At 46.5% G+C, this 15,408-nt stretch overlaps 1 protein-coding gene across 1 annotated transcript in view; it reads right to left on the reverse strand.

Moving 5' to 3' along the window:
• Positions 1-240: 240 nt before the first annotated feature.
• The window catches only part of LOC138252003 (protein mab-21-like 3), a 130,614-nt gene continuing 115,446 nt past the window's right edge, over positions 241-15,408 (reverse strand). Inside the window, exons 4-5 of the mRNA XM_069205698.1 lie at positions 14,063-14,308; positions 241-427 (exon numbers count right to left, since the gene is read on the reverse strand). Coding sequence (XP_069061799.1) covers positions 14,066-14,308 — 243 coding nt within the window. The 3' untranslated portion in view covers positions 241-427; positions 14,063-14,065. The remainder of the gene's footprint in view (positions 428-14,062; positions 14,309-15,408) is intronic.

Below are 15,408 nucleotides of genomic sequence, written 5' to 3' on the forward strand. Positions count from 1 at the left end.
AAGGTTTCTGCCCCCTGCACAGGTCCTGCACTGTCCGTCGTGACTTTCTTCATTGGCGCAGCCGAGGGAGCCCACTAGCCCAAAGGGGGGTCAGAAAGTGAGCCGGGCCTCGCGCACATAGGGCCAGATTTATCAAGGTTCCATGACGCAAGAACAATACAGAAGTATTTTGCCCCCATCCCACAGGTGGCCACCTATCACTTCGCTCACAGTGGAAAGAAGCCACAAAGGAGACGCAGATCCGTGCATTGCTTTATTTTTCTGATCTAGTGCTGTCACTGGTGAATGGGATCCGCGGTGGATCCCTAGGCAGAGGAAGGAGTGGAGCTCTCCCGTAGCAGGATATCACTGTCGACACCCTTCTTACGCCGAGAATCGCTGACCTGATGTGACTTGTCCTTTCCAAGCACCACTTCAGCACACCAAGCTGGGGAGTGTAGGAGAGACAGACAATTGTATATGATATTCATAACTTTCCATCACTTTAGGATACATCTGTGTGTACCTTGCGTTCTCTTGTCACAATAGAGAATATCTAGACGCACAGTGTGCACGATATGCAAGAAGAACATATAAGGGCAGTGAGGGCAGATAAGATGGAGAACAGTGTTTGAGAGTATGTTTATGGAGGCGATTGTGGGATGTGGATACTGTCCTTTCTCTAGGTAACTCCCCCAAGACACAATGACTATCTGTAAGAGGCTGGCCTGTTTTGTAGTGGGTACCCAAGGTACTTACACCTTGTGTCAGGTCCAGTTATCCCTTATTTGTGAAATGTAGGCAGAGTCTAGAAGCCAGGCTGTCCAGAGGTAGCTGTGGATGAACAGCCAAGGCCTAACTAGGAGACATGCAAAGCTCATGCAATACCACTGTAGTCACACAGTACTCCCAAACATTAAAGAAAATACTCAGTGTTACAAAAATAAAGGTACTTTATTTTGGTGACACAAATGCCAAAATACCTTTGAGACTAATTTCCCTTAGGAGGTAAGTAATATAACCAATATATACACTAGTAATCAGTACACAGTAGGAAAATAGTGCAAACAGTGAAAATCACAATAGGTTACAATGGGCCTACGGGGAACACAAACCATATACTAAAATAGTGGAATGCGAAAGTCGGTTTCCCACCTATGCAAGTGTAGTGTGTAGAGGGGCGCTGGGAGTGTAAGAAAACACCAAAGGTAAGTAATGTACCCCACCACAGAGCCCAGGAAAGCAGGAGTAAAACACAGCAAGTTTCCTAAAACACACTAGAAAGCGTGCTAGAAGACAGTGCAAGAACATGGAGAGACTGCAAGACACCAACAATGGATTCCTGGACCTGAAGACCTGTGGAAGAAGGGGGCCAAGTCCAAGAAGCACTGAAGAGTCCAGGGAGAACAGGAGCCCCTGCTAACCTGGATGAAGGTGCAAAAGTGGAACCACCGGTGAGAAGACAAAGTCAGAATTGCACCAAAGAAGACAGATGCAGGTTCCTGGTTGGTGCAGAAGATGTCCCACACCGGATGGATGACGGCAGTCTGGCTTGCGTTACTGGATTATTCCAACAAGCATTGGTACACGCAAAGCTCGCGGTTAGCGAAAAATGGCGCTGCCCGGGACCAGAAGGGATCTGGTGGCCTCTACCCAGGAGGGGGTTCTCAGCAACTCAGAGGGCCCTCAGAAGACCAGGCAGCACCCACAGGAGTCCCAGAGCACAGGGACAAAGAAGGTGCAAATGGAGGCCCATGCAGCACTAAAACAAAGGGTCTCAGGCCGCCGGAGAACCATTCAAGAAGCTGTGCGTCGCAGGATGGAGTGCTGGGGGCCTAAGCTGTGCTGTGCACGAAGAACTTCTTGGAAGGTCGCACACAAGCCTTAGCAGCTGCAAGTCACGTGGTGCACGGGGTACTGTCTTGCGTGGCGAGGCAAGCCCTTACCTCCACTAAAGTTGGACAGCTGGACGGTGGGACTGCAGTTGCTGGCAGGAGCTGAAGATACAATGTTGCAGAAGTCATCTTTGCTTCTTTGTTGCAGTTTGTAGAGTTCCTGGAGGGCCCAGATACAGTTTCTTCGTTAAGAAGGTGAAGTAAAGGATGCAGAGGATTTGTATTTGTATTTGTATTCTTATTTATAAAGTGCGTTCCGGCCGAAGCATCGAAGCGCTCGAAGGAGAGAGGTGAGTGACTGGATAAACCAAGTTTTAACAAGCCTCCTAAAAGTCATGAAGTTTTGTTCCTTCCTTATGCACAAAGGGAGTGAATTCCAGGATTTTGGCACTTCCACTGTAAATGCCTTATCTCCCCATCTAGCTTTGTGAGTACGAGGAACCTGAATCAGAAAGGATCTTGTGGATCTAAGTTGTCGGTTGGGCTTGTACCAGCTAAGCCTGGAGGAAAGATAATCAGATTCGCTTCCCTGTGCAGCCTTATAAGTCAGACATAAGGTTTTAAATCTAATTTGATTTGCTACGGGAACCAGTGCAGTAGTTTCAGGCTATCACTAGCAGAAGCCGAGCACGGAAGGTCAAGTATGAAGCGAGCAGCTGTATTCTGAATTAACTGAAGCTTCTTAAGTGATGTCTTATCCAAGTTAAGCATTAAGGCATTACAGTAGCCCAGTTTTGAGATGACCAATGCTAAAATGACTGTGAGTCTCCGCTCCCTTTGTAGGTAAGGAAGAATCTTTTTCAGCATTTTCAGAATTCAGAAGCTAGTTCTTACCGCTTGATTAACATGCATCTTGAAGGAGAGAGTATTGTCAAAGATAACACCCAAATTTCTAGTGGCAACAATCGGAGCCGGCAAGGCTCCACATTCTGATGGCCGCCAGCAAGGGTTCCACAATCCCTTGGCTGAACCAAAACATAGGATTTCAGTTTTATTGCTATTTAGTTTAAGCCAATTTAAGTCCATCCACCTACTGACTTCTTGCATACATTTCTTAAAGTGGTCGGCCACTTCCTCCCAATTCTTAGAGACAGGGATAATCAGTTGTGTATCATCCGCATAGGAAGTAGGCATAAAGCCAAAAGTCCTAATTAGTTTGTCTAAGGGTGCGACATATCGATTGAAAAGCGTGGGAGTAAGTGAGGAGCCCTGGGGAACACCACAAGGTAGATGATACGCTGGGGAGGTGAAGTCCCCACAACTTACGCTAATCGATCTCTCTTTCAGGAAAGATTCGAGGGTGCTTAAAGCCACATCCCTGGTCCCAGCCTGGTGGAGGCGGGATATCATAATCTGAGACGAGATAGTATCAAAGGCCGCAGATAAGTCTAGTAGAACTAGTATAGCACCAGGTCCCTCATCCACCATTCGACGGATCCTATCAGAGGTGGTAATGAGTGTTGATTCTGTGCTACGTGCCTGCCTAAAGCCATGTTGGGAGGGATCTAGTCCTCCTGAGGTAATTAGGAAATTGGCTAGTTCTTGAATAATGTGTTTCTCCAAGATCTTAGTCTGAAATGGGAGAAGAGAGATGGGACGTAAATTATTCAGATCATGTCTGGCTCCATCCGGTTTCTTTTTTAGTGGAATCACCGTAGCATCCTTCCAAGCAGAAGGGAAGATACCAGAGGTAAGAACCTCTTGAAAAATTGGGGCAAGAGCTGTTGTGACCAGATCCGGCACCAGTTGTAAGACATGCAGAGGGCATGGATCTCCAGGAGAGCCTGATTTAATCTCTAACATAAGCTTTTTAATTTTCACGGGAGGTAAAGGCTGAAAATTTGTTAACAAGGGATGGCCTGTGTTTAAACTGTTATCCACCGCCTCAGTAGGACTATCTATCTCTTCCAAAGACTTAAAGCTAGAATGAATTTGTAAAATGTTATTTTAAAAAAACAACACAACCTTATTACAAAACTTTTGGGAATTTTCTAGCTCCAATGGGGGGATAGGAGTAGTCAGAGTACTGACTACCTTAAAAAGTTCTCTAGGGGTGTTGGGAGCCTCTCTAATCTTCTGATTGAAATATTCAGATTTGGCTTTAAAGCTTGCCTCTTTGATAGTTTTTAAAACATCTCTTAGAATATCTCTCTCAACAAAATTGGGATTAAGTTTCCATCGCCGCTCTTGTTGGCGATATTTCCTTTGAAGCATCTTAAGATCCTTAGTAAACCAAGGATGGCTCTGCTTTTTAATAACGCGAGTAGCAGAAGACTTAAGAGGTGCTAATTGATCCATGGCAGTGCTAATTCCCTGATTAAAACTATCTATAGCTGACAAGGATAGGTTTTTAGTAGCTATCCAACCTGCTTCCAAAGCAGGTTCTAGCTGTTCTTTCTTAATGCGGTTCCAGTGTCTAATAGGTTTTCCTTTAAAGCCAGGTTTCTGATATGCCTGAGCCTCAATAAAATTAAAAGTAAGTAAAAAATGATCTGTCCATCTTAGCGGGGAATTGGTCAATTGTAACTGGTCTTCAGCGCAGGTAAAAATTTCATCCAGAAGATGTCCAGCTACATGTGTAGGTGACGTGACTTTCAGCTCCCAATCTAAGGCAGCCATAAAACTTAGAAATTCTTCAATATGAGAATTCTCAATATCGTCAAAATGTAAATTAAAGTCCCCTAAAATTATGGCTCTAGATGCCGTAGTAAGCGGTTCAATTAAAATTGGCCAATGCTGTGTAAAGTTCAGATAACGGCCGGGTGGTCGATAAACTAACAGTCCTTTAAATAATAAAGTTCTGTTTTGCCATATTTTAAAATACAATCCTTCACACGTCTCAGACATGGGAAAGATTCCATTCCATTCACATAAAAGATATGACTTACAAATGATAGCTAAACCTCTTCTCCTGCCTACCGCTCTATCGAGTCTATAGTATGCATATTCCCCAGGTGTGGCTTCTATAAAGTCTGGCTTAGAGTCATATTTTGCCCAGGTTTCCGTAATAAATAAGCAATCAAGTCTATAATGATCAATTAGGTCAGCAATTTCTGTTTTATGCTTAATTAAAGAGCGGGCATTTACTAGAGCACAGATTAATGTGTTTCCCGCAGTAGGATCCACCTTTTACTTGCTTATTACTTACCAAAGGCAGACGCATATCCAAGACTTTCATCTCATTAGGAATCTGAGGCGTCCAATTACATAGTTTACAGTTCCATTCTGTAACGGTATCACATGGCATCTTATGGAGGCAAGGCCTACCTGCTAACACGTGTAGGGTGATGGGAGAATATGAGACGCGGTCAGGAGTTGGCTGTCGAGGGGCAAAGTTACCGGCCCGCGGGCCCAGTCGGGCACGGACAGGCTTGCCTTCGGCGCGCCAACGCCGCACCCACTGCACAGCTGCATCGGTGTCTAATAAGTAGGCGCTGGGTCATGGAAACCCCGGATCACGACACCCAAGGTAGCTAGAACGCTAACCTTGAAGCTGGTTAGGCTGGTGAAGGCGGGCTCTAACAGACCCTAACCTTCCCGGTCAAAATATACTGAATGTCCGAAGAAGAAGAAGAAGAAGTTTAAAATTCAAGATTAAAAGGTTCAAAGATTAAAAGGTTAAAAGTGCAAAACAGCAAACCAGTTCCTTATAATGCCGACGTAAATGCAATCCGTACTTTTCAGGATTATAAACAAATAAATTAAATCGGCACTCACTCTCTCTCTCTCTCTCGCTGCGCGTCCGCATCGGTGTCAAATAAGTAGGCGCTGGGTCAGGGAAACCCCGGATCACGAAACCCAAGGTAGCTAGAACGCTAACCTTGAAGCCTGTTAGGCTGGTGAAGGCGGGCTCTAAATTCCTGGTAGAGTCTTGCGATCCAAATCTGAACAACCACCCAAGAGAGAGACCCTAATTAGCTCTGAAAGGGGGATTGGTCAGCTAAATCAGGGGAGGGCTCTGACGTCACCTGCTGGCACTCGCCACTAAGATGCTCCCAGAGTGCCCCGCCAACTTGGAATCCAAGATGGCAAAACCCAGGGACCCTCTGTAGGAGCTCTGAGCACCACCCCTGGGGTGGTTATGGACAGGGGAGTGGTCACTCCCCTTTCCTTTGTCCACTTTCGGGCCAGAGCAGGGACTGGGGGTCCCTGAACCGGTGTAGACTGGATTATGCAAGGAGGGCACCATCTGTGCCCTTCAAAGCATTTCCAGTGGCTTGGGGAGGCTACCCCTCCCAAGCCTGTGACACCTATTTCCAAAGGGAGAGGGTGTAAGGCCCCCCTCCCAAAGGAAATCCTTTGTTCTGCCTTCCTGGGCTTGAGCTGCTCAAGCAACAGGAGGGCAGAAACCTGTCTGGGAGGTGGCAGCATCTGGGGCTGCCTGAAAATCCTCAGAAGGCTGGAATGGTAATACCCTCTAAGGAGCCCCCAGAGTGCATGGAATCATACAACCAATACTTGCAAAAAGTATTGGGGTATGATTCCAACATGTTTGATACCAAACATGCCTATGTTCGGAGTTACCATTATGTAGCTGGACATAGGTAGTGACCTATGTCTAGTACACGCATTAAAATGGCGTCCCCACACTCACGAAGTCCGGGAAAATGGTCCTGGAGGTCGTGGGGGCACCTCTGTTAGTGCAGGGGTGCCCTCACACATAGGTACTCTGCACCCTGCCCTCAGGGCCTGCTATGGGGCTGCCTTATAAGTGATCTGGTGCAGTGGAAATGGCAGTGAAAAGGTGCATGCACCTTTTCACGCAGGCTGCAATGGCAGTCCTGCAGAAGCCTTTGCATGGGCTCCCTATGGGTGGCAAAAGAAAAGCTGCAGCCCATAGAGATTCCCTGGAACCCCAATGCCCTGGGTACCTATTTACCATATACTAGGAACTTATAAGGGGGCACCAGTATGCCAATTTTGGGTGAAATACTGAGTTACCAGTATGCAGTGACAAAATTTAGAGGAGAGAGTATAATCACTGGGGTCCTGGTAAGCAGGATCCCAGTGAACACAGTCAAGCACACTGACTTCAGGCAGAAAATGGGGGAAACCATGGCAAAAAGAGGGTACTTTTCTACAAGATGTCCATCAAAGTAGAGGAAAGTGGAGATCACGGGAGAGTTGCGACCTCTGAATAAACTAGAGAAAGTAGTCAGAGATGTTGCCGTAATTCTGAAATAACACAGTTTTGACTTATGCCTACTTACCATGCATTTTATGGAACGTGTTTGCTAATCATGAATGTTATGGATTATGCTCCTGCTAACCATGCAACTAAATAGGTGTGTACCTGCTACCATACATTTCATGGGTTTGTACCTACTAACCATGATTCTACTGGGTATGTGCCCTCTAATTATGCATTTCATGGGTTGGTACCTGCTAACCATGATTCTACTGGGTATGTGCCTGCTAATCATGCATTTCATGGGTTTGTACCTGCTAACCATGATTCTACTGGGTATGTGCCCGCTAATTATGCATTTCATGGGTTGGTACCTGCTAACCATGATTCTACTGGGTATGTGCCTGCTAATCATGCATTTCATGGGTTTGTACCTGCTAACCATGATTCTACTGAGTATGTGCCTGCTAATCATGCACTTCATGGGCTTGTACCTGCTACCCATGCATCTCAAGGGTGTATACTTGCTAATCATGCATGTCATTGGCGTGCACTTGCTAGTTAAGCATTTCATGGGGAGTGTACCTGCGAACCATTCATTTTACTGGCTGTGTACCTGCTAATCATGCATTTCACAGGTGTGTACCTGCTAACCATGCATTTCACCGGCGTGTACCTGCTGACCATGCATTTCACCGGCGTGTACCTACTAACCATGCATTTTACTGGGTGTGCACCTGTCAACCGTGCATTTCATGGGGCGTGCATTTCATGTGCTTGTACCTGCTAACCATGCATTTTACTAGGTGTGTACCTGCTAACCATTTAACTTTGCATTTCCTGGGACACGTGTACTTGCTAACTATGCATTTCAGGGTGTGTACCAGCTAACCATGCATTTTTCTGGGTCTGTACCTGCTAACTATGCATTTCATGATCACCATACGTTTCCTATGTGCGAACCTGCTGACCACGCATTTCATGGGGTGTGTAACTACCAACTATTCATTTCATGGGGATGTACCTGGTAAGTATGCATTTCATGAGTGTGTACCAGCTAACTGCATTTTGCTGGGGGTGTACGTGCTAACTATGCATTTCATGGCCATGAATTTCATATGTGTGTAGCTGCTAGCTATGCATTTCATGGGGTGTGCACTTGGTAATTATGCATTTCACGGGTGTATACCTGCTAACTATGCTAACCAAGCATTTCATGGGCATGTGCCTAACCGTGCATTTTTACTGGGTGTATACCTGTTAACTATGTGTTTCAAGAGGTATGAATGAATGAATGCAATTTGCTTATATAGCACGGGTACTCAAACAGTGTCCTGGCGCTTAAGGTTTGATCAGAGGAGAGCAACAGCGACCCGGCCATGTTCACTCACGGTTAAACAAGAATGTCTTCAGTTCTTTCCCAAATTTCACCAGAGAATTAATCCATCTGATATGAGTAGGAAGCTGGTTCCACGCCTTGGTAGCTAGGACTGAAAAAGAAGAACCTGCTAAGCATGAATTTCATGGGTTGTACCTGCTAACCATGCATTTCATGGGTGTGTACCTGCTAACTATGCATTTCATGGGTGTGTACCTGCTAACGATGCATTTCATGGGCGTGTACCTGCTAACGATGCATTTCATGGGCGTGTACCTGATAACCATGCATTTCATGGGTGTGCACCTGCTAACCATGCATTTCATGGGTGTGTACCTGCTAACCATGCATTTCATGGCCGTGTACCTGTTAACCATGCATTTCATGGGTGTGTACCTGCTAACCATGGATTTCATGGGCGTGTACCTGTTAACCATGCATTTCATGGGCGTGTACCTGTTAACCATGCATTTCATGGTTGTGTAGCTGCTATCTATGTCTTTCCTGGGGCATGTACCTGTTAACTGTGCATTTTTTGGGGCGTGTACCGAGTTAACTTGTAATTCATGGGCGTGTACCTGCTAACCATGCATTTCATGGGTGTGTACCTGCTAACCATGCATTTCATGGTCGGGTACCTGATAACCATGCATTTCATGGGTGTGTACCTGATAACCATGATTTCAAGGGCATGTACCTGCTAACGATGCATTTCATGGGCGTGTACCTGATAACCATGATTTCATGGGCGTGTACCTGTTAACTGTGCATTTCATGGGCGTGTACCTGCTAATCGTGCATTTCATGGGCGTGTACCTGATAACCATGATTTCACGGGCGTGTACCTGTTAACCATGCATTTCATGGGCGTGTACCTGATAACCATGCATTTCATGGGCGTGTACCTGATAGCCATGCATTCCATGGGCGTGTACCTGATAGCCATGCATTTCATGGTCGTGTAGCTGCTATCTATGTCTTTCATGGGGCATGTACCTGTTAACTGTGCATTTTTGGGGGCGTGAACCGAGTTAACTTGTATTTCATGGGCGTGTACCTTCTAACCATGCATTTCATGGGCGTGTACCTGAGAACCATGCATTTCATGGGCGTGTACCTGTTAACCATGCATTTCATGGGCGTGTAGCTGATAACCATGCATTTCATGGGCGTGTACCTAATAACCATGCATTTCATGGGCGTGTAGCTGCTCTCTATGTCTTTCATGGGGCATGTACCTGTTAACTGTGCATTTTTTGGGGCGTTGTAGGAAAGTACCATCTTGCCTGGCATGTTACCCCCATTTTTCACTGTATATATGTTGTTTTAGTTGTATGTGTCACTGGGACCCTGGTACCCAGGGCCCCAGTGCTCATAAGTGTGCCTGAATGTGTTACCTGTGTAGTGACTAAACTGTCTCACTGAGGCTCTGCTAATCAGAACCTCAGTGGTTATGCTCTCTCATTTCTTTCAAATTGTCACTAACAGGCTAGTGGCCAATTTTACCAATTTACATTGGCTTACTGGAACACCCTTATAATTCCCTAGTATATGGTACTGAGGTACCCAGGGTATTGGGGTTCCAGGAGATCCCTATGGGCTGCAGCATTTCTTTTGCCACCCATAGGGAGCTCTGACAATTCTTACACAGGCCTGCCACTGCAGCCTGAGTGAAATAACGTCCACGTTATTTTACAGCCATTTTACACTGCACTTAAGTAACTTATAAGTCACCTATATGTCTAACCTTTACCTGGTAAAGGTTAGGTGCAAAGTTACTTAGTGCGAGGGCACCCTGGCACTAGCCAAGGTGCCCTCACATTGTTTCGGGCCAATTCCCCTGACTTTGTGAGTGCGGGGACACCATTACACGCGTGCACTACATATAGGTCACTACCTATATGTAGCTTCACAATGGTAACTCCGAATATGGCCATGTAACATGTCTATGATCATGGAATTGCCCCCTCTATGCCATCCTGGCATAGTTGGCACAATCCCATGATCCCAGTGGTCTGTAGCACAGACCCTGGTACTGCCAAACTGCCTTTCCTGGGGTTTCACTGCAGCTGCTGCTGCTGCCAACCCCTCAGACAGGTTTCTGCCCTCCTGGGGTCAAGCCAGGCTTGTCCCAGGATGGCAGAACAAAGGACTTCCTCTGAGAGAGGGTGTTACACCCTCTCCCTTTGGAAAATGGTGTGAAGGCAGGGGAGGAGTAGCCTCCCCCAGCCTCTGGAAATGCTTTCATGGGCACTTTTGGTGCCCATTTATGCATAAGCCAGTCTACACCGGTTCAGGGACCCCTTAGCCCTGCTCTGGCGCGAAACTGGACAAAGGAAAGGGGAGTGACCACTCCCCTGACCTGCACCTCCCCTGGGAGGTGTCCAGAGCTCCTCCAGTGTGCTCCAGACCTCTGCCATCTTGGAAACAGAGGTGCTGCTGGCACACTGGACTGCTCTGAGTGGCCAGTGCCACCAGGTGACGTCAGAGACTCCTTCTGATAGGCTCCTCCAGGTGTTGCTAGCCTATCCTCTCTCCTAGGTAGCCAAACCCTCTTTTCTGGCTATTTAGGGTCTCTGTCTCTGGGGAAACTTTAGATAACGAATGCAAGAGCTCATCCGAGTTCCTCTGCATCTCTCTCTTCACCTTCTGCCAAGGAATCGACTGCTGACCGCGCTGGAAGCCTGCAAAACTGCAACATAGTAGCAAAGACGACTACTGCAACTCTGTAACGCTGATCCTGCCGCCTTCTCGACTGTTTTCCTGGTGGTGCATGCTGTGGGGGTAGTCTGCCTCCTCTCTGCACTAGAAGCTCCGAAGAAATCTCCCGTGGGTCGACGGAATCTTCCCCCTGCAACCGCAGGCACCAAAAAGCTGCATTACCGGTCCCTTGGGTCTCCTCTCAGCACGACGAGCGAGGTCCCTCGAATCCATCAACTGTGTCCAAGTGACCCCCACAGTCCAGTGACTCTTCAGTCCAAGTTTGGTGGAGGTAAGTCCTTGCCTCCCCACGCCAGACTGCATTGCTGGGAACCGCGACTTTTGCAGCTACTCCGGCCTCTGTGCACTTCCGGCGGAAATCCTTTGTGCACAGCCAAGCCTGGGTCCACGGCACTCTAACCTGCATTGCACGACTTTCTAAGTTGGTCTCCGGCGACGTGGGACTCCTTTGTGCAACTTCGGGTGAGCACCGTTTCACGCATCCTCGTAGTGCCTGTTTCTGGCACTTCTCCGGGCGCTACCTGCTGCTGAGAGGGCTCCTTGTCTTGCTCAACGTCCCCTCTACTTCCTGGTGCAATTTGCGACATCCTGGTCCCTCCTGGGCCACAGCAGCGTCCAAAAACTCTAACCGGGCGATTTACAGCTAGCAAGGCTTGTTGGCAGTCTTTTGGCGGGAAAACACTTCTGCACGACTCTCCACGGCGTGAGGGATCCGTCCTCCAAAGGGGAAGTCTCTAGCCCTTGTCGTTCCTGCAGAAACCTAAGCTTCTTCTGTCCAGTAGAAGCTTCTTTGCACCCACAGCTGGCATTTCCTGGGCATCTGCCCATCTCTGACTTGCTTGTGACTTTTGGACTGGGTCCCCTTGTTCCACAGGTACCCTCGACTGGAAATCCATCGTTGTTGCATTGCTGGTTTGTGTCTTTCCTGCAGAATTCCCCTATCACGACTTCTATGTCCTTTGGGGAACTTTAGTGCACTTTGCACTCACTTTTCAGGGTCTTGGGGTGGGCTATTTTTCTAACCCTCACTATTTTCTAATAGTCCCAGCGACCCTCTACAAGGTCACATAGGTTTGGGGTCCATTCGTGGTTCGCATTCCACTTTTGGAGTATATGGTTTGTGTTGCCCCTATCCCTATGTGTCCCCATTGCATCCTATTGTAACTATACATTGTTTGCACTGTTTTCTAAGACTATACTGCATATTTTTGGTATTGTGTACATATATCTTGTGTATATTTCCTATCCTCTCACTGAGGGTACACTCTGAGATACTTTGGCATATTGTCATAAAAATAAAGAACCTTTATTTTTAGTATAACTGTGTATTGTGTATTCTTATGATATTGTGCAAGTGACACTTGTGGTACTGTAGTAGCTTCACTCGTCTCCTAGTTCAGCCTAAGCTGCTCTGCTAAGCTACCATTATCTATCAGCCTATGCTGCTAGACACCCTATACACTAATAAGGGATAACTGGGCCTGGTGCAAGGTACAAGTACCCCTTGGTACTCACTACAAGCCAGTCCAGCCTCCTACAGGCGTGTGCTGAGTTAACTTGTATTTCATGGGCGTGTACCTGCTAACGATGCATTTCATGGGTGTGTACCTGCTAACAATGCATTTCATGGGCGTGTACCTTCTAACGATGCATTTCATGGGCGTGTACCTGATAACCATGCATTTCATGGGTGTGCACCTGCTAACCATGCATTTCATGGGTGTGTACCTGCTAACCATGCATTTCATGGGTGTGTACCTGCTAACCATGCATTTCATGGGCGTGTACCTGTTAACCATGCATTTCATGGGTGTGTACCTGCTAACCATGGATTTCATGGGCGTGTACCTGTTAACCATGCATTTCATGGTTGTGTAGCTGCTATCTATGTCTTTCCTGGGGCATGTACCTGTTAACTGTGCATTTTTTGGGGCGTGTACCGAGTTAACTTGTATTTCATGGGCGTGTACCTGCTAACCATGCATTTCATGGGTGTGTACCTGCTAACCATGCATTTCATGGTCGGGTACCTGATAACCATGCATTTCATGGGCGTGTACCCGATAACCACGATTTCATGGGCATGTACCTGCTAACGATGCATTTCATGGGCGTGTACCTGATAACCATGATTTCATGGGCGTGTACCTGTTAACTGTGCATTTCATGGGCGTGTACCTGCTAATCATGCATTTCATGGGCGTGTACCTGATAACCATGATTTCATGGGCTTGTACCTGTTACCCATGCATTTCATGGGCGTGTACCTGATAACCATGCATTTCATGGGCGTGTACCTGATAGCCATGCATTCCATGGGCGTGTACCTGATAGCCATGCATTTCATGGTCGTGTAGCTGCTATCTATGTCTTTCATGGGGCATGTACCTGTTAACTGTGCATTTTTGGGGGCGTGAACCGAGTTAACTTGTATTTCATGGGCGTGTACCTGCTAACCATGCATTTCATGGGTGTGTACCTTCTAACCATGCATTTCATGGGCGTGTACCTGATAACCATGCATTTCATGGGCGTGTACCTGTTAACCATGCATTTCATGGGCGTGTACCTGATAACCATGCATTTCATGGGCGTGTACCTGATAACCATGCATTTCATGGTCGTGTAGCTGCTCTCTATGTCTTTCATGGGGCATGTACCTGTTAACTGTGCATTTTTTGGGGCGTGTGCTGAGTTAACTTGTATTTCATGGGCGTGTACTTGCTAACGATGCATTTCATAGGCGTGTACCTGATAACCATGCATTTCATGGTCGAGTAGCTGCTCTCTATGTCTTTCATGGGGCATGTACCTGTTAACTGTGCATTTTTTGGGGCGTGTACCGAGTTAAGTTGTATTTCATGGGCGTGTACCTGCTAACCATGCATTTCATTGAATGTGTATACTTGCTAACGATGCATTTGCATAAAACAATATAGTTTGTACTGGAAATTCCTGCACCTTTTAATCACTGCTTTGTAGATACTTCTCTGGAGAATTTCTGAACTTTTCCACATTCTGAGAGATCTCTGTCAGGACCGATTTGTCCACTTTGAACAGGTTGACATCTGAGCCCAGGAAGTAGTGGGGCAGCCTTCCGTCACGGAGGAAAAATATAAGAAAATCCACCAGCCTCTTGAAGCTCTCGGTCAGGTCCTCCCAATGTTCGGACGAAGGGTAAAATTCACAAGCCCAGAACAACACCGACTCAAAAAGTAAACACAATGACATGAGTTAGTTCCATAGCAACAATTAACAACTTGTTAAATTTCATTTTTTCAGCAATCTCTAACAGTCTTCCAGAAGTTCTACTGTAAGAGATGGCGCACACTTGTGGATATCAAATGGATCTTTGGTAAGATGAAGCCTTGCTCCTGATTCAAACAAAGGCAGCTCCAACCAGGAACCACACTCCAACTGCACAACCTGAGGAATAATCTAAGAATATCAGACATAGGAAGGCGCATGGAAGGAGAGCAATGAACTTTAATTCATCAATAAGCCCCACCCTCTTATAACAGAATACCCTCCACTGTCAACTCCCAAACACCTCCTACAACCAATGTTGTACATGATGACGTAACGCGCGCATGGGGATGTACGCGCATAGACACCAGAAAAGTAGGGTAGGGAGAGTGCTGATAAAGAGATGTGTCACACAAGCACGTTATACCCATGAATTTCAGGTTATTGCAATTACACAGCTATAATTCAATAAAATCATATTCTTAACGTCAAACAACAATTCGAAAAAAAACACCGAGACAGCAACAATATATTGAAATACCAAACACCAAGCAGCCATAGGTTTTCAGCCCCACAGTAATCTGTCAAGCTAGCAAGACCTTTCTCACTGTCCCTCTAACAGACCCCTCTGCACTCAACCCCTCACACTCCTCCGTCTCTTTCCTTTTGTATCCACACACATTGACTGCTTGAGCCTCTCACCGCATCGCCACGATTTCTTGGAATTGCAAACACTTGGTGCCATATGTACAAACACTTTTTCCCATAGACACAGAATGGGTAAAAACCTTTGCTACATCTGGCCCTTGGTGCACAAAATGAGGTTGTGATTCACACCTAATCTTTACCTTTCAGTTGCATCATTCTCTTGCATCACTCTGGTTCATCAAACTTATTCTTTTTGACCTTCTGACTTTTGTCCTCTTTCTTCCTTTCACATGCAGCCATATAGTCAAGTCAGACTTGTATACTGCCTTTCTCTCATGTAACTTGTCCCTTACCACTTGCACTGGTACTCCTTCATTTTATTTAACCATCCCCAGTTGTCTTTAATCCACGGA

The sequence above is a fragment of the Pleurodeles waltl genome, chromosome 1_2 (assembly GCF_031143425.1).
Source record: "Pleurodeles waltl isolate 20211129_DDA chromosome 1_2, aPleWal1.hap1.20221129, whole genome shotgun sequence".
Taxonomy (NCBI): domain Eukaryota; kingdom Metazoa; phylum Chordata; class Amphibia; order Caudata; family Salamandridae; genus Pleurodeles; species Pleurodeles waltl.